This window comes from Taudactylus pleione, unplaced genomic scaffold, assembly GCF_031769625.1.
Source record: "Taudactylus pleione unplaced genomic scaffold, aTauple2 ptg000016l, whole genome shotgun sequence".
NCBI lineage: Eukaryota > Metazoa > Chordata > Amphibia > Anura > Myobatrachidae > Taudactylus > Taudactylus pleione.
The window spans coordinates 12,837,068-12,857,763 of record NW_028284418.1 but is presented as its reverse complement, the minus strand read 5'-3'; the positions used below and the strand labels follow the sequence as shown (position 1 = coordinate 12,857,763).

General features: G+C 43.3%; 2 protein-coding genes across 2 annotated transcripts in view; one reads left to right on the top strand and one right to left on the bottom strand.

Annotated features, from left to right (window-relative positions):
- The window catches only part of LOC148540910 (uncharacterized), a 30,013-nt gene extending 22,789 nt beyond the window's left edge, over window positions 1-7,224 (bottom strand). The window contains exons 1-3 of the mRNA XM_088474639.1: window positions 7,094-7,224; window positions 1,565-1,642; window positions 1,273-1,304 (exon numbers count right to left, since the gene is read on the bottom strand). Coding sequence (XP_088330765.1) covers window positions 1,273-1,304; window positions 1,565-1,621 — 89 coding nt within the window. The 5' untranslated portion in view covers window positions 1,622-1,642; window positions 7,094-7,224. The remainder of the gene's footprint in view (window positions 1-1,272; window positions 1,305-1,564; window positions 1,643-7,093) is intronic.
- The window catches only part of BTBD17 (BTB domain containing 17), a 160,367-nt gene continuing 140,544 nt past the window's right edge, over window positions 874-20,696 (top strand). Inside the window, exon 1 of the mRNA XM_088474627.1 lies at window positions 874-928. The gene's annotated coding sequence lies outside the window, so the exon portion shown is untranslated. The remainder of the gene's footprint in view (window positions 929-20,696) is intronic.

Here is a 20,696-nt window from a genome sequence, read left to right as displayed (position 1 = left end):
GGGATATTATACAGTGCTGGTTACTGCACAGACCAATATATGAGGAAATATCATTTGTTCTGGATTATCCGAAGGCATAAACCAATTTAATGTTGGGTTCATCGCTACAACTCTTTTCTCTCCCTCTCTCTCTCTCTCTCTCTCTCTCTCTTTCTGGTTTTAACTGTTTGGAGTTTAATTATCAGTGTTTTTTTTTAAATAGACAATTCTTTTGTTGTAATTTCAAAACATCGATATTATTGAGCAACAGAAAATGCTGATTAATAAATACACCCATTTATTTCTCTATCTCTGTGTTTTGCTCTCTTTCTATCTTTTTTTTTTCTCAGTCTTTTTCATTTTTTTCACTGGTTGCGCTCTCTTTCCTTCCTTCTCTCTTCCCCCAGAGAAGTGGTCAGACTCGGGGCTCAATGACATTATTCGTGATAGATTATTACAATACTGCGAATGTTAGCTAGTATGACTAAAACTAATTCTAATTTTCCCTAACCACCCTCCCCTGTAACTAGTTTCCCACCAACTGTTTATTTCTTTTCCACTTGTCCTCCCCCTCCACTGTTATTCATTTACACCAACACTTCTATGTAATTCCCCACATCCACCAATACAACTACCTTCTCTGTAAACCAATCCTCCTGCCCTCCTGTAATGCACAGCACCATCTTATCAGCTTGCTCCTTGTTCCCCAGATGTATCCACTGCCAGACATGTGGCTGTTTTCCATTAACAATGAGGTCCTGTGGGGGCCTCTACTTGTCAAGCTCTTACATTCACCATAGCATACCTCCCAACTGTCCTGATTTGTGGTCTCTGTCCATGCTTCCTTAGGAGAGCAGATTGGACTGAACATTGGGAGGAATGTGACTCGCATAGCAGAGCAACGAACGGTTGCCGCATACACATGCCATGGAATGTGTGACATTGAAAGGTAAGAGAATGAGATGGGGTCTGTTCGGCACATTGGTGGTGCTGATCATGCCCCCGTGTTGTGTGTCTGTGCCCCCTTATCCATAATTGCCTACTTTTTTATTTTTCCTCCTCGGGAGAAGCTAGGGCAGGAGAAGCAGGTGGGCGGCGATGGGGGCGAGGACAGACTTTTCACATCAGTAAGCTCCACCCCCTCATGGTTAATTTTCGCGAATAACACAAATTTAAATAGGGGGCAGACCAAATTATTATTTTAGAATAGCGTCAGTAACCTACTCGGGGACTACAGATCTCTGTGAATATTCTCCCCATTCATGTGTAGCCGGCTCATGCAGACAAACTTACTTTTTCCTCTCTTTCTGAGCATCCACATTTACCTATGAAGGAAACAAGAGAATGTCATATATTAACACATATAGCAGAAAGGTACTGTTGGTAGGTCAGTAGTATCCTAAGTGCCCTGGATGATCTCTACATATTTTGATGATAGGTTATTTTAATTGTTTTAATCAGCCTAATGGGGAAAACAAGCATTTCGGTAACTATCATCTCTTTACAGCACAATACTTTGGAGCACACAATGAGAAAGTATTAATTCATATATATATTTTGTCTGCCAGCAGGTGGCACTACTCACATTATCATTTGATGGCTCTGACTCCATGGGCTCGGGTTCTGTATTACTTCGGCTCATGCTGATCTAATGATAGAATTCCTGATAAAGAATAATAACAATTAGGATCTTTTGCCCCCTGCATATTCCTTGGTTAAGAGTTGTCATTGTCAGCTGAAAGTCAGTAAGTCAGTGCACAAGAAAAGAATCCCTCCATAGCATAACCTGTGCTCAGCTATGATTTTCCTTGACAGAGAAGCTTGTATGTAATGCCCATTTTTGCAGCTACAAGGATCCCTTTCTGAATATACACTAATTAGTCATAATATTAAAACCACTGACAGGTGAAGTAAATAACATTGATTTTCTAGTTACAATGGCACCAGTCAAGGGGCAGGATATATTACACAAAAGTTGATGTGTTGGAAGCAGGCAAGATGGGCAAGTGTAAGGATCTGAGCGACTTTGGTAAGCACCAAATTGTGATGGCTAGGCGACTGGGTCAGAGCATCTCCAAAATGGCAGGTCTTGTGGGGTGTTCAATCAATCAATCAAAATTTATTATCATATCCACATTACAAATGTGTCGGCGAAATTGTAGTGCAAGAAAACTCAGTCAAATAAATTAAATAAAAGTACAATAAAAATGTAAGAATTTAAACTAATAATTGCGACAGGAAAGAAACTGTTTCGCAGTCTACTAGTTTGACACCCAATACACCTAAAATGCTTACCAGAAGGCAATAAATAGAACAGAGAATGACATGGGTGGCTAAAGTCCGCAACAATCTTATTTGCTTTGAAACACACCATTTAGCATAAATTTCTTCTAGTCTAGATAGGGTTTGGCTGATGGTTCTTTCGGCCGCTTTAACAACCCTAGCTAAAATACCGGGGCCCGAACATTTAGAATTCCGATACCAAACAGTGTTAGAATATGTTAGAAGGCTCTCAATTATACAAACACAGTAAACCTAAGGAAAAAAAAGGTGTTGTGGAGCCTTCTCCACCACTTATCAGATACGTGAAGACCATGATAAATTATCAGAAATATTAATTCCTAGAAACATTAATCCACTAACCCTCTTTACCTCAGAACTGTTTAAAAATAGGGGTCGGGGGGGGCACTTTTCCAAGTCCTTTTAAAATCTACCAGGATGCAGTGGTTAGTACCTTCCAAAAGAAGGTCCAAGGAAGGAAAACCAGTGAACTGGCATCAGAGTCATGAGCTCTCAAGGCTCATTGATGTGCATGGGGGAGCAAGGCTAACCCATCTGGTCCTATACTACAAAAGAGCTACTATAGCACAACTTGTTGAAAAAGTTAATGATGGCTATGATAGAAAGGTGTCAGAACACACAGTGCATAGAAGCTTGCTGTGTATGGGACTGTGTAGTGCCCAGCCGAAAAGTGCCTGCAATGGGCACACGAGAGAACTGGACCATGGATCAATGACAGAAGGCGGCCAAGTCTGATGAATCACATTTTCTTTTACATCATGTGGATGGCTGGGTACCTTTGTGTTGTTTACCTGGGCAAGAGATGGCACCAAAGATTCACTATGGGAAGAAGACAAGCCAGCAGAGGCAGTGCAATGCTCTGGATAATGTTCTGCTGGGAGACCTTGGGTCCTGGAATTCATGTGGATGTTACTTTGACACGTACCACCTACCTAAACATTGTTGCAGACTAAGTACACCCCTTCATGGCACCGGTATTCCCTGAAGGCAGTGGCCTCTTTCATCAGGATAATGCCCCCTGCCACACTGCAAAAATTGTTCAGGAATGGTTTGAGGAACATGGCAAAGAGCTCAAGGTGTTGACTTGGCCTCCAAATTCCCCAGATCTCGCTCCAACCGAGCATCTGTGGAATGTGCTGGAAAAACAAATCTGAGCCATGGAGACCCCACCTTGCAACTGACAGTACTTAAAGGATCTGCTGCTAATGTCTTGGTGCCAGATACCACTGGACACCTTCAGAAGTCTTGTGGAGTCCATGCCTCAACAGGTCAGATCTCTTTGGTGGCACAAGAGGGACCTACATAACATTAGGGAAGTGGTTTTAGTATTATGGCTGATTGGTGTATATTCCTCAGTAACCACCTCAGTAAGGGGAGTAAAGAAGAGGGAGATTGCACACATAGGGGTTTATCCAATTAACAGCGCTAAAGTAGCGATGCTAATTGATCGTGGCAGGGCTATCCATTTAGCCCCGATGCCAGTACTTATTGGGGATTTTGTCCAAATCCATGACAAGAAGCTGTTTTTCTCCTGATCGTGGCAATGAAAATACATAGGTCATGGATCCTATATGTTTTAGTGAGAAAAACAGAAAATTTTTCAGATGTAAAAAATGGGGTTTAATGGGATAGCACGAAAAAAACATCGGGCCAAAAATCTGTTTTTCGCGTCCGACAATTTTTCGTAGCTAATTGGATAGCCCCCATAATAGTACCATACTTTTGTACTAATAACCAATGTCAACTTTTGTATATTGTGATCTACAGGAAGCTGGAAAGGTTCTTCTATGAACCCCCAAACCAACAACAATCTTAGGGGTAAATTTACTAAGAATCGAGTCTGGGAAAGTTTGCTAACTCTGGAGAGTTTGGGCATTTTTCACCACTCGCAAATTTACTAATGTAAAACTCGGGAAAGAGATTTCCTTTGCTACAGGAAAATACTGGCGAGTTAGCAAACTCTCTTCAGTTCACCATCGGCAAAATTCGAGAACCTTTTCACTAGTGTACATAGGATTCGGGAATTTACCAAGCAGAGAGTTTCTAAACTCTCATGAGATGGAAAAACTCTCCTGTAAAAACTCATGAAATAAATACACCTGCCTGTGATCTGCGAGTTTGGCAGAAACATACACAGATCACTGTGATCCATGTATGTTTCTGCCTGTAAATAGAAAAAAAAGTTTCAAAGTTTTTTAAAAAAATGACATATCCAAGACTATCCAGCCCCACTTGCCGGCCAGTCCTGGTTCTTAAAATTACGGGGAACAAAATGAGTAGGGTTCCACAGTAATTTAAGAACCAGCACCAGGCAGCAGGGCCAGACCTGGTTTTAAATAAAGGGAGAACAAATTTGCGTGAGGTTCCCCTTATATTTAAAACCAGCTCTGGACCCTTTCTAGTGGGAGACTGATGCCACAGCCAAGGGTGCCCTTTCACCGGGCCCCCCAGCCGCAGCATCAGCCCTGACTGCTAGTCAACCCAGGCCAGGGATCCCTGGGGAGTTGGGGACCCCCCAATAAAGGGGTCCCCCTCTCCAGGGCACCCCTGTCCTAGGCTGATAGCCTGGGGCTATCCCCGCCACCCCTGGGCGGTGGGTTGATAGTGTAAGTGTAGTGTTAATAATAGAATTAACAACATTGTCTTTACTGTAGAACTGCAGGTCCCAGCAAGCCTCCCCCGCATGCTGGTACTTGGAGAACCACAAGTACCAGCATGCAGGGCATTAAGGGGCCGCTGGTACGTGTAGTTCACCTGTAAAGAAATGTGTAAAAAATACAAGCCACACACACCGTGAAAATAAAGATTTAGTACATCCATACACACACACACTCACCTGTTCCCAGATGTTCACATCCCCTTTTCAACGTAAAGTATCCAATGGAAGTATCTGTAAAAAAAAATTCCAATACTCTCCTTTTGTCCCACGATGTTATCCGCAGAAATCCAATAAGAGCCCCGGACACACTGTAACAACACGCTACAGCATATTGTTATAGTACACTGATGACAGCTCAGGGATTGAGCTATCATTAGTACCGGGCCACGAGCCAATCAGTGGCGGCTTAACATTAGCGGCCGCTCATTGGCTGGGACCCATGTGGACTTAGCCAATGAGTGGCTCCTCCATGTGGGTCCCAGCTAATGTTAAGCCACCGCTAATTGGCTCACGGCCCGGCACTAATGACAGCTCATTCTCCATGAACTGTCATTAGCGATACTGTAACAATATGCTGTAGCGTGTTGATACAGTGTGTCCGGGGCCCTATTTGGATTACTGCGGAGAACATCGTGGGACAAAAGGTGAGTATTGGATCTCTTTTTCAGGTACTTCCATAGGATACTTTACGTTGAGAAGGGGGACGTGAACATCTGGGAGCAGGTGAGTATGTATGGATGTAATAAATCTTTATTTTCTCGGTGTGTGTGGCTTGTGTTTTTTTCACATTTCTTTAAAGGTGAACTACACGTACCAGCAGCCCCTTAATGCCCCGCATGCTGGTACTTGTGGTTCTCCAAGTACCAGCATGTGGGGGAGGCTTGCTGGGACCGGCAGTTCTACAGTAAAGACAATGGGCCTGATTCAGAGCCGTTCGCTATTTGCGGTCGTTCGTTCAAAAACAAGGGGTGGCTATTCAAATGATCCGTTCGCAAATTGCAGTCTGTTCACACCTCTAAGTCTGAACGAGCGAGCAAAACATATGCTCGTTTATTTGTTAAAAACGCCCCCTGGCCGCTCGCACCATACGTCATGTCCGCTATTTATTAGATTAATCGAGTACATCGACCAGCGTCTGAACTGCTCGCTATTCTTGTGGTTGGTTTTTGCTACCACAATCTTGCGAGCAGTTCTGGCTATAAAATAACCCAGTGACGTGGTCAATGACGCTGCTGTATTAATTATGCACACCCATAAAACGCCCGTTTTGACCTTTAAGCACGCCTGCGTTCGGATCTCCACTCCCCATTTTCAAGCACCTTCCCCTGTTACCACCCACATACGCCTCATTCTGTCACTCAAAATAGCAGGCATTCGCTATATTGCGAGCACATGAATTTCGGCCGCACTGACTGGTTCGCGCATGCGTATAACGATCCGTACGCATGCGCAGATGTGCGAACATCGCTCGGAACGAGCGTACTGCCGCTAGCGAGTGGCTCTGAATGAGGGCCAATGTTGTTAATTCTATTTGTAACACTACACCTAACTATCAAATCGCCACCCACCGGTTAGTCTTTGGGGGGGGGGGGGGGGGCTGGGCTATGTCATTTTTTTTTTGTTACTTTTAACCTGTTTTTTTTACAGCCTACAACACAAGCAGCTTACACATATCTCACTGATATGTGCAGGCTGCTTTCTCTGGAGAGTTTTGCAGAGAGAAGACACTACAATCTCGGGTGAGTAATCTCCTGCAAAACCTGCTACTCGGGAGAGAAATCTCGTTCTGCTTCGGCCATCGGCCATCTCACTCTCTGCTAAACTCACTTCTTGGTAAATTTGAGAGTCGCAGGAGCCTCAAATCACCCGAGTTTCGGCATAGTTAATCGAGTTGAAAAAAAAAAGCAAAACTTTCCCAGACTCGATTCTTAATATATTTACCCCTTATAGTTAAAATTATATGTGCTTTAAAATTAAAATACAATGAAAGAGATTTTATACCATCAATGCAAGAAAAAAATCCATTTAATAAATTGTTTTCATGAATATGCTGTCTCCAGCTTTGGAAGCTGGTAAGGAAATTATGGAACATATTTCCATGTATGCAGTTCCACTGCACTTTGTAAATATGAATGAGTTAAAAATCATTCCTACCTTTGGTATTGCTGTCCAGTCTCTAATCAGTCAGTCTTTCAGAGGACGTCCAGGAAAATAATCCAGTCGTGAAATGACAAGTAAACTTCTAGAAAGGTTGGAGTTTTTCACAAGAGAATATTCGTCTTACATTTCCTGTTTCAACTTGGTTTGCACTCAGTCATATTAACTCATTTCATTGTGTAAGCAGCCTCCACCCACTATCTGTCACACTGTGCTGCTCAGGGAAGAGGAAGATATGTATCACTGATATGCAGTTACCATAACACTGCTAAAACATTATACTTCCATGTGGCTATTTATTATGAATAATTTGTGCATATTTTGATCATTTTAAGTATGGAATGGAAACCCATTTATGTCTGTTTTGTTTCTTTTATAAATTAATTTTGTGAGACTATCAATATTATTTGTATGTAAGTATAATAAAGGAGAGAACATAGTGTAGTGAAGGCTCCTGTGTAAATAGGAATTGGGGCATGGAGTTGGAAAGTATGATTTTTTTAATTTACGACTAATCAGGATAACACAAAAGCTTTTGTCTTTATTGGTGCTCTGAAAGCATGATTTCCATTTTCACACAAAACCAGCATGATACCCATTTGGTTTCATTAGCACGGCAAATCAGCGGTTAAGTGCCTCAACGTCTTTGTGAAGCTTAGAGGCACTCTGGTACATCTGCCTCTTAAAAATATGTCTGGTCATCTCACGGCAGACTTGAAAAGTGGGTGACAGCTGTCAGGCCTGACGATATTGTCACTCAGTTTAAATACCAGTGCAACAAGTTATTGTATATACAGTCAGAGCACATTAACTACTATCATATATAATTCTTTACTAGATGCCACAGATGAAACTACTAAGTCCAAGTAATGTAAAGATGTCTCTTTTCTGACATTCCGCCACTGTTGGCATGTGTGGGGTCATCTGCTGACCATGCTAACTGGCCCCATGTGAGAGCTGTACAGTTGGATCTTTTCAAATGGGACTACTATATCCAGGTAATGTAAAGATGTCCCCTTTCAGACATGGCACCAGTGTTGGCCTATCTGTGGGTTCATCCATAGTACTAATCACACTAACCAATGAGTGTTAAACAGCTGGATCTTTATAGATGTGTTGCTAAGTTACAAATGGATTCCAGGGTTGGCGTTAAGTAGTAAGATTGTCTATGCGGCCAACATAAAGGACAAGCCCACACGCATTTACTTTCATTACTAAACGTTAACAAGACGAATCTTCCCAAATACATGAAAACTTTTTTTCTTTATGTCCGGTGGTACACATATAGAAATGTTTTTTTTGTTACCCTGCTGCAGAGGAGCAACCTGTGCTGGTAACCTACCACAGCATTGCATGCTTCCTTTACTTACATGACTATGGTCCGCCACTCAACCTTGAGCTGCTTGGGTACAGCTAGGGCTATTATGGTGAGATGTTATGCAATTTTGTTGCCTAATAAAGAGGTGGTCAGTTAGGGACATTCGTTAGAATCTGGTGGGTTGCTATTAGTTATAGCATCTTTTCCCTGTGTACCAGTTTATAAAAGTAATAATGTTCCCACATGCACATTTACAGCAAAGTAGAACATACACTTGCACATACAGTAATATATGGTGCATACAGACAATTACATAATAGCCTTGCGTCTGTGATTTCCAGCAACACTCACAGATACCACTGGAAAATGTTTGTCTATGATGAACAGTGGTAAATCACTGCAAAGTGCCACATCTCCCTGCGTTTTTTTATGTATAATGTACAGTATTAATAGAGAAGTAGATAAGTCATACGTATTTTATATTAGATACAATTATATAATTGTGTCCAGTTGACTTGACATATGAAATAAGTGCACCGCTGTAAAATCTAATGGTAGGTATACAATGTGCTAGTAACTATGTAAAGACATATGACTCATTAGACTGGGTGAGGCAGCCAAACGAGAGTAGTGTACTCTACTTTCATTTCCTTTTAAAACGAAACTTACTTAATGGTTACACTCTAAGCAACCAGTAGGGGGAGACTTTCTGTATGACAAAAGGTTTGAAATACTGGCACAGACTATTACATGTATAAAAGCTAATATAAGATTCTTGAAGTTCAATGACACGTGCTAATTCAAATATTAGAAAATACATTTGTTTACAGATATATTGTAGAGACAGGAGTATATAATTATTTACTCTGAGTAGTTTATGCTCCTCTTGTCTCAGCTGCACCCTTTTCCCATTAGATCATACTTGCCTACTTTTGAAAAAGCATTTCAGGGAGATTGTGAAAGCAGCACCTATGAGCGCGTGTTACAGTGGGCGTGTACTGATAAATCTGAGGGGCGTGTCCTAAACCTGACTTACATCCAAATGTAAACCCAGCCCAAAAGCAGATAGTAAGATCTGTTTGTTGATGAAAAAACACTAATACTTTTCAGAAATTCATAGGGATCATTGTGCCTTATAATAACCAATGCAAGGAAATTACACTAATGATTCCATTTGAATGTATATATCTCTGTTTTCTAATATAACAGCTTCATAATGGGGGTAAGGATGAAATGAGGGAGATTGCTAGACTCTTCAGGGAGATTGCTACTATTTCAGGGAGTCTCCCTGACAATGAGGGAGAGTTGGCAAGTATGCATTAGATTGCAAACTGTCTCATGCACAAGGCCCTCTGCACCTATTACTTTCATGCCTGCACTCTTTTGCCTACCATGTATATTCCCGGTTTGTGTATGATGGTACTGTACTATGGTCACTTTTTGTGGTCACTAGAAGATGACAGCCTGAGTCATACACTACACTGTTCTCTGACCTTTTTTTGAGGTGAGTAATATAATATTTCACTTTATTACTGAGCTATAACTGAGAGCACTATATTGTTTTTCCATACAGTTAACATTTTTATGTGGAATTTTATCATTAACCACTCCTGTTTTCTATATGTGCTGTTTTGCCCACTGTCCAGCATTATAAAACACTACTCTTAAAAATTAATGACAGTAATAATAGGCGAGGGGATGGAGGGCAATCTATTTCCTTTAGCTCAGCTGACACATGAGCAATATGTCATTTCTTAAGTGTTTTTGTAAACTGGAAGTAAAGTGTACCCACTACCGCCACAAACTCTCAGAGTGCTGCTTGTAGGTAATGGATCTTGGCAGTCAGGGTTGTTGTAGTGCATGCACACGCTCTCCTCACTGCATGCGCACCGAGAGGGGGTGGGTACTAATTACCCAGGCATGGGCTTGTTGGAGGGGCCCAGGTCAGCTGCTGGGGGAAATGTCCCCCTTTGCAGCATGCAAACTCAATTTATTTCTTCAGAGGGGTGTGTGGCCATGCCTTCTGGATTTGATCACTCCCCCAGTACCCAGGCCGTGTTCAGCTCTGAACGACCCTGCATGCGCAGTGTTGGGTTTCGGAGCTGGGCAGAGGCTGCAGGAGAGGGATCCCTCTGTTGCTAGAATGCCTCCATAAGCATAAAGAGGTTTACACCATCTTGGGATAGCATGAACCAACACAGGGCCAAACTCTGAAAAGCTTTGCTTTTTGGAGTTTGGTACATAGGGGTCAGACCGTAGTCCACATTGATAATGAATGCGATCTACATCGCTAATTAGCCTTTTGCAGGAGATTTATGTGAAATTTCCTGCATTAGGCTATTAGTACATAGCACCAATAATTAAAATTATGCAGAAACTACTGTTTCTACATAATTGCATGGAAAAAAAATGCTCAATAAATAGGTCCCAAGGCTTTGCATGTATCAGCTCAGGGCCTGATTCAGAGATAGACGCTAATGCAATTTTCAAGCAGATTGAGCAATTATTTGCCATTGCGCATTCACCACACTGTGCATGCGCAGCGATCACAATGCGATTACGGACACACGGAGGATACCATCACAAAGTGACTGAAAGGATGTCATCATTTGGGAGTGTTAACGGGGAGTGGTCAGAAAAACGCAGGCATGTCTTGTCCATTTAAACGCCATTACATGGGCGTGCATAAATTAGCCACTGCAAGTGCATACTCAGCTCTGGTTGTCAACAGAGCACCCAAGGCTGCCGCAGGTCAGACCTGCCACAAGGGTAAGATGCCAGTTGATGTCAGTCGATGTTACCAATATTTACGTGGGTATGCATTGTCGCACGCAGGCAAGAAGGCAGCAGTGGGTGTCTTTATGCTCGGGTGATCTTTGCTAACATTAGCATATTTTTGCTGCTGCGTTGCATTTGAAATCACGGATGTGATCGCATTAGCGTCCTTTTCTGAATCAGGCCCTCAGTGCCTATTTTGTTTACAGTGTGCATTTACCAAAGCTTGTTACCAAAGGAATGTAGTCTGACAATTGGCTCTATAATCAATCACCAGTCTGAAGGAGCTCTTGGGTGTATGTGTGTTGTATTCAGATCTTCCTGATAAATTTAGTAACTTGCAGCATTCCTGGGGCAGGTATTTTTTTTAGACTCTTCTGCGGATCAGTTAGTAGTATAACTATATACAAACTGTATAAAGATGTAACTGTTTATAGCAAAAATGGCAACGTCAAGACATAACATACTGTACAAATACATTTGTAAATATTTAACAATATTACATACAATATTGTCTTAACCACATAAAGAAAGGTTAAAATGGAGCAGTGACATATACATAGTACTAATGGTGCGTACACCCGGCACTATAAAAATGCACAATATGAACGATAATGATATCGTTTAGATCGTTAATTTTTTGGTGCCTTCCAACCCTCAAACGACCAACGATGCGCGGACACATGTGGACGATAACGATATCGTCCATCAGCCGTGCATGCAGGCCAACCTGGTCGATATCGACCAAGTTACATAGATCGTGGCCCGTCGGTGGGTTGGTGGTGTGCTGGATGATCGATATTGATCAGCCAGCACACCGGGAAGTTGCAGGGAGATCAGTCAGCGATATTGTTATCGCTTACTGATCGTACCATGTGTACGCACCATAAGGGAAAGGGTTGGGAAGGATAGGGGTGCACCTTAACACTTCTAAGTAAAGCCCTCTAAAAATAATATTATCAAGAGATGATTTTACATATTGATCAAACTCAATTTCCGCATTAGGACTACACATTTCTTTACCCTGTCATATAGGAAAACCATGTGTTTGTCACATTTCATGTCTGATCACAGCCTAGTTTCATCCCTGAAGAAAGAAGCTGGTTTCCTGACCAGTTATATCTTTGGACAAGATAAGATTGTCAGGTCAGTGTATTGATGACTGACCATGACCCTAGAAACAAAGATTTATTACTTGACCAATATTTCTGGCATTATTCATAATGTAAGGAATAAAAGTATATATTTTGCACCCAAGCACTTAGCTTCATAACACTATCATCATGTACAGTGAGGTGGGAGCATGCCTTCACAGCAACTACATTTCTCAGCCGGACCTGAGCTCTAAGAGAGATGGTTGATATGTGGTTATGCAGCATATGATGTGTAGTTGTCTAAAGGCAAAAATAGATTCCAGAGAACTTCACCTAAAAAGTTATGATGGTTTGAAAGTTGTGGATTTTCCATGGGACATCTGCTCCATGTGGGTTATTCAAATTTCAACCCTCTCCATTGTCAGGAAAAGGAAGGAGGGGTTGTGGGGAAAAAATAGTTTTTAAATCCTTGTTATTCTAGAGCTAATAATCTGTTTTGTTGCTGTTTATTTTATTCAAAGTGTTTGTAATCTTTTACTCTGTGTGTAATATATATCGGAAGCACTGTGCCTACTTTATCATATTAAACACCCTTTATTAAATTCTATTACAGGTATTGTATTTTTTTACATTTCCTGCACGAAGCAGTGCTTGGTTATTTTGTAACATTACTTTTTTCAGGCAGAAATTGCATCTGATTGGAGGAAAAACAAACGCATCAGACAGTTGTCTAGGAAGGCGCATATGTTCCAGCACCTGGCTGTAATTTAAGCCTTGGGATATTTTCCCACAAGTAGCAGCACCTATGGCCTTCGTACATAGGCTGTCATACAGTATGTATGAGAGCCCATATACACACCAAAGGCAACTGGTCAACTGGGCAGATCACAAGATGTCTAACTCAACATCTCCTGGTGAGAGGGATTCATTACCCACAAATTTGGCAGAAAAACTGCTTGTTTGTGGTGCTTGTTTATATCGTGTGACTTACACATCATGCTGACACAATATAGAAAAATCAGCTTGAGCCTTTTATACATTTGCTAAGAAGTCTCACTTTACAAACATATATTGCTGCTGACTGTCTCCTGACATTTGAATCTATTTAATAGGCTATACTGATATTATCAGCTTTGCCGAGTTAGGTATGATATGTCGACAGTAGAATGTTTATGTCGAGGTTGACCTTATCGAAATACATTATGCAGATAGTGATGAATTGTCCGCATGTTAAAATGTCAACATATCGTTCGTGGTGGCTTCCTGGTTAGACATCCAATGCTGCAGTGTTCCCATGTTTCTCCCCTAATCCCTTTGTCACAACCAGGGTTTCTTGGCATGGTGGTCGGCGGGTGTTACCTGTGAGGATGCTGTGGCAGGGGGCGTCTGGCGGTGGTGCTGGTGCCTGGCGGGGAGCATTGGCTGTGCGTGGAACTGTTTGGGCATATTGTCACTCTGTGCTGGGTAGGCTTGGCGGTGCTTTCGTTCCGCTCCGGCATGGGTGCCGCCATCTTGCTTTCGGCCATGTGACCTAGTCGGCCCATCCTGGCGTGTCACATGCTCACTCTCTGACCAGTCACGGCTTAGCATTGAGTATTTATGGGAGTTCAGAGCTCCCTTGCACTGCCAGTGCAACGTGTTTCTCAGCGCAAGCTGAGAGAGAGTTCCTGAGCTTGTCCATCAGCCTGTTTTATCTCTGCCTAAGCCTGCTTTACCTGACCTGCTCTACACCCTGCTGGAATCCCCTGCTCCCTCCTATTGCCTCTCCCTTGCCTGAGTACCTGTGACAGCTGTTACCCTGCACTCTGCCTCCACTTACATTTCCCTGGACATTATTCACTTAAGCCTGCAGTTCACCTCAGCCTGCAATTTATTTCAGCCTCACAAAACCTGGAACACTGGACTGCCTTCTGTTATCACTACCTGGACTTTTTCCCATTGCATAACTACAGTTCCCAAGTGCACTTTAGTGCTAAACCTGGACTTTCTGTTTTGCCACATTCATGTCTGTTAACCCACTCATTAAAAGCTCCACGTTTATTTTTAAATCTGCTTCAGTGTCTGCTCCTATTACCACCCCGGGTCCACAACAAAACCAGAACCTCACACCCTTCCCTTAACCCTCCCTCTAGTGCCTAACCCTAACATCCACCCCTGCAGCCTAGCCCAATGTCAACATCACTTTTGACTATATCCCTTTGTGCCTATTGGATCCCGATTGCTCTTCATCATTCATTTTATGGATCAGGCGGACGATTTAAATTAACTCTGATTATTATATTATTCTTTCTTAATTTACCTGTTTATGGAGGTCAGCTCCTCATTTTTGAAGGCAGCCATTTGGTTGATATGTTTATAATCTTTACTGGGTCTTGGATTGACGTCTGCACCCCATTCTTAGATTATTATAATATCATCTCAAGGCAAACAGATGGTTAAAAATACAGATTTGTACAAATGATCTGGCATGAGGCTAGACTCACTTGATACATAACATTACTTGTTTCACACTTGGGTGTCATGATGACATGTATGCAGAATGGGTTTTTTCATTTACAACCAGTAGGCCAAGTTGATCTACAGTACGTTGGACCTGTTTTTTTTGTCTGCCATGACACTCAACATTCATTAATAAAAATGAATCACTAGTAAAAACCATAAAATATTTGCAGGCACTCTTACGGTGTGCAATCTATTGGATAAATCCTTGCCAGCAGCACCGGCTAATGCATCAGAAGGTCACTCCAACCCTCTCTAATTGTACCATGGTGTCAAGGGTAACCAGTGTATGCATCGCTTTGCGATTCTGTAGGCTGCAACCTTTTCTGCATTTGTTTGATATGGCACTGCAATTACCAATCTAACATCCATTGACTTGTTGGGAGACACAGCTCCCTCCTACTAAAATTAGCTGCACTAATGTTTGCGTGAGAATGGAGCCAAATAAAATCTCTATCCTGATTGAAAGGCTGACATGAAGGTGGTCTGTGGTTAAACTGATCATTTTAGTTGCTACTGAGACACTGCATTCATTCCTGTCTGTCTGTGTGCTGATCTCATGTATTCAGTAATTGCTCTCTGCCTCTGTACAATATCAGCTGCACACTTGATTATCTTGTCTGTGTGCACAGGCCAGGTGCAGGAGTCTGTCATTAGGGAGGCTTACAAATTCTCTGCCGTTTGTTCCATCCAGGCGGCACAGTCCGCATTGCACCTGCTGTGTGCTGCTTGTGTCATCTAGGCAGCACGCTGTGCATCTCTGCTTCTGCCGTTTGTGTCATCCCAGCGGTATCGAGTGCACCCACGTCCTGGGTGCCAGTGTCCTGCGGCTTGTGTCAACCCGGCGACATTAGCCACATCTCAGTGTCCTGAGTACGCAACCCAGTGTTCCATTGGCAGTGTCAACCCAGCGACATTGGATGCACCTCTGCATCTAAGGTACGCAGCCCCGTGTATCAACACCAGTGTCAACCCGGCGACATTGGCCATACCTCAGTGTCCAAAGTGCGCAATCCAGCGTACCAATGCCAGTGTCAACCCGGGCAACATTGGTCGCATCCCAGCATCATAGAACGCAACTTAACCAGAGACTTACCAGCCCTCAAGGTTGCCACACAGCCCATAGGTTACATCTCATCCTCGGCCCACAGGCCGCAATGAGCCAAGTCCTACCAACCCTCAAGGCTGCCTCACAGCTCAAAGACTGCATCTCATCCTCGGCCGACAGGCTGCAACGAGCCAAGTCATACCAGCCCTCAAGGCTGCCTCCCACCTCTAAGGCTGCTTCTCATCCTCTGCTCACAGGCTGCGACTAGCCAAGGCGGACCAGACATCCAGGTCACCACACAGCCCAAAGGCTGCCTCACAGGTCGCAACTAGCCAGCCCTCAAGGCAATCTCAGAGCCCAAAGGCTGCATCTAGTCTACGACCACTACCTCTATCCTGCCTGACTAACCCTCAGCTCCTATCAGGTCTTTCTTGATCTACACACACAACTGCGAATCTCCAGAAGGGTCTACAGTATAGTGGTCCTTGCATTCGCTAGTTCATATATGTACAGTGCCAAACATATGCTGCCAAGGGCAACAGTCGGGAAACCGGTGGACGCTGAATCCCGGCAAGGGTTAAATGACAGGCGTTGAAGTCTCGATGCCTGTTATTTTACCTACGTTCTAAGGGATACCGGGCAGCCACACCGGGGGGGGGTTAGGTTTACGGCTCCCGGGGGGGACTTAGGGTTAGGCACCCCCCCGGGAGGTTAGGGTCAGGCTAGGGAAAGGGGGGGTTAGGGTTAGGCACCCCCGGGGACGTTAGGGTTAGGCACCCCCCCCGGGGGACTCAGGTTTAGGCGGCGGGGAAGGGGGGGTTAGGGTTAGGCACTTGGGGGAGGTTAGGGTTAGGGGGTAGAATCGGTTAGTTTATACTTACCTTCCGACGTTCGGGATTTACACCTGTGTCGTGCTGCCACTGCGGCTGGCGGTAAATCATACTGATTCCGCTGCCAATTTCAGAAACTTCTACAATTGTTGACCATTATTTGGGTAAAGAGTTCACACTGTGGCCATCACACATATGTCCCAGGCCCCTGGACTCAATATTTTTAAGGCAAACATCACTCCTGGACCTGATGCTCCTCAACCCAACATGCTCAGGTCTAGCACTCCAGGACTAAGCACTACCAGTTGCAGATACCACCATGCATTTATTTATATAGCAAATATTAATAATTATTTCAGTAAGTCACATCAGTTCCTGCCGCCAATGTAGCTTACAATTTATATTCCGTCACATGGACACACATACACACTGCAGGGATTGCACTTACGCGGTATAGCTCATCTTTGATGCAGTATAGGCAACATGGGACCCAGCTTTGCAAAATGTGCAGGTCCTATAGGACTGCAGCCAATAGGAGCTGGCGATGCGTACTGCAGTGGATAGGAACTGGCTGTGCGCATTGTAGCCAGTAGGAGTTGGCTGAGAGCACCGCAGCCAATAGGAGTTGGCTGTGCATGCTGCAGCCAACAGAGAGTCTCCCTTCCCAGCCCGCTCTCTCCTTGCAGTGATTGCTGTCTCCCTGAGCACCCGGGGCCTAATGTGTCCAAGCCATGCCATCTTTCAGACCGCCCCTACCAACGAAAGAGTGGAGCTCACCTCCACCCGCTACAAGCCGGGAGAGGCACGGAGCCAGATCCCACCTGCATGCCTTCTATGAAGGGCAGCAGCCTCAATGTAAGTTACAGAACCCCAGACTATGTGGAGACCCTCCTCCAGCCATGCCTCTCCAACCACCAGGCCCACAAAACGCCTAGACCCTTCTTAGGCCAGCCACTCAGAAAAAGAGCCCCACTGTTGTAGGCGCCACCGAGGCCCTGTCGTGGTTAACTGAGAACCGAGCCCAACTGGACTAGGGAATCCAGACCCACCACTCGGTGATTCTGGACTTCAAAATGAGGCAAAGCGTCATCAGCCAGCGCCAGATCTCTTGTGAGTTTTGGATTCTATATAAGACCCCTACAGCGGTGATTTAGGTGTCATTTCTCACTGTCCACAGCTGTGTTGGCTTCTGGGCTGTGCTGTCTCTATTGACAGCTGTGTAAACTGTCCATTCACTCTCAGTGGCTGCTGCTGATGTGTCCACTATCCATCCACTCTCAGTGGCTGCTGTGCTGTGTTCACTGTCCATCTACTCTCAGTGGCTGCTGCTGTGTCCACTGTCCATCCACTCTCAGTGGCTGCTGATGTGTCCACTGTCCGTCCACTCTCAGTGGCTGCTGCTGATGTGTCCACTGTCCATCCACTCTCAGTAGCTGCTGTGCTGTGTTCACTGTCCATTCACTCTCAGTGGCTGCTGCTATGCTGTATCCAATGTCCATCCACTCTTAGTGGCTGCTGTGCTGTGTCCACTGTCTATCCACTCTCAGGGCCTGATTCAGCAAGGAACACAATGCTGCGTTTGCACGCAGGACTTTGTGCGAAAATATGAAAAGGCAAGCATTCGCTCTGCGAACACAGTCAAATTCAAAGACGCCCAACACAACAAAAAGCACACCCACTTTCCTAGCGATTGTAATTGCAACCACAGGCGAACACAAGCAACATGTCCTGTATTGTTTAGGGAATCTTAACTAGCCTTTACACAGCATTCGATGTATTGAATGTTATGATTGTTGTGTGCACATAAATACAGCTAATTGTGCTTTTGATCATGCAAGTTAACTAAACTAGGCATGATTAGTATGAATTAGTATAAATATAAATTGACTTTTTATTACCCCTACCAATGTGTTGTGTGCAAATGTGTATAACACATATAGATAGATAGATAATTAGATATATGAGACATAAATATATTACACACTATTATATTTTAAACAAAATAACTTTAGTTTAATTTCTATTAGGACCACCATACAATGCTAACTTATAAGAATTGCACAACACATGATTTAAACATAAAACTTTGTTTTATTAATAACAAATTTGAATAATAAAAATAAAAATCAACGGAGAGCACTCCTCATTCTTGTGATGCTTTCGCCCATGAGGCGTTCATATGTGCTCAGAAGGTCCAGCTCCCTCCTGAGCACATTGTCAGCACTCTTAGGGGTAAATTTATTAAGATTCGTATTTGTTCTGATTTGTCCCGTTTTTCAACTCTGATAGGATCGATCAAAAACCGCCATTTTTTTCAATTAAAAATCGTGAATTTACCAAGCTCCCGGTCTTGATAGGATCGTTTTGATTGATGGTGTATTTGGTCGATCCTGTACGTTTTGAGGTCCCGATTTCACCGGCCGAATTTCTCTGCCGAACAAGCAGCCTGCTCATTTCAGTGAAATATGTGCAGACTGCTTGTTTTATTTTTTTATATTTTAAGAGTTCATTTTTAGTAAAAAATTGATGTGGGTTCCTCCCCAAAAGCATAACCAGCCGCAGACTTGTCAGCCAGGCCTGGTTCCAAAAATTACGGGGAACAAAACGAGTAGGGTTCCACCATAATTTAGGAACCGGCACCAGGCTGCAGGGCCAGTCCTGGTTTTAAATATAGGGGGGAAAAAAATGTGTATGGTTCCCCCTATATTTAAAACCAGCACCGGACCCAAAACAACTGTGGTGTAATACCACAGCCTGGAGACCCTATTACTGGGTCTCCAGGGCCAAAGCATTCTCAACCCAAGTTGGTCAGGCCAAGCCATGGATCTCAGGGGAGGTGGGGACCCAATAAAAAAGGGGTCCCCCTCTCCCGAACCCCAGACTTGGTCTGAAGCCCAGGGCTCTTCCCCGCACCCCTGGAGCAGTGGGTAGGGGGATAATGAAGTGAAGAATGGTAGAAAACTATTGTATTTTACAGTGGGACTACAAGTGCCAGCATGCCTGCCCTTTGGCACTTGTGGAACTACAAGTGCCAACAAGCGTCCGGAACCTATATCCCCACTGTAAAATAAATAGATAAATAAAAACATAACACACACACCATGACTAGTAACGATTTATTACACACATACATCAATCACACATACACAATGACAATTGGAAATAGATGAACAGCGCTGACCACAGTGAGCATATAAACAATATTTAATCACATAAAATATGATATAAAAAGACAACATAAAACAGAAACTCTAAAAATGAACACACTGTGATTACACAGCTGGTGTAAACTCTTAACAGCACCAGTGAAAATAGTTAATACACCATTAGATATCCAATGGGACTAATTGTGGAAGTACACATATAACGATCTGTGTGTGCCTAATCAGGCAAACATGGTGAGTCAGCTGATAAAAAACACATAAACCGGGTTGGATTGATGACTGGTATTCCCACACAAAAGCAGACCATATAATAATGTAAAAAATGCGGGCTATTTGTCTATGTCCAGCTAAATAGCATCAGAAAATAGCCCTTAGGAAATTGATTGCTGAGAAGGACCTGATTATTAAACAGGTAGACAACGGGGGGGGGGGGGATTGTACTGCAGAATAGGCAGGATTATATCAATGAAGCTTATAGACAACTCAGTAATAAACTGTTCTATAAGAATCTTACTAGTGACCCAACTATAAAATTCCAGAGAGAACTAAGGGATTTTTTGGATTTGGCTCTAGAAAAAGGAGTGTTATCCAAAGAGACGTGGCAATTTTTATGGATTTCACACTCGGTGATCCCGATATATTACCACCTGTCGAAAATCCACAAAAGCATGTCTGCACCCCCAGGTGGACCAATTATTTCGGGGATAGGGTCTATGATGACTAACTTGTCTTATTTTGTGGACTCTTATCTACAAGATTTTGTAATTGAACTACAATCACACACAAGGGACACTATGCACTTTTTACGTAAAATCATGGATATTGAGTGGAAAGACTGTATAAAGTGATTCTACATCACAGGTTATCAGTTT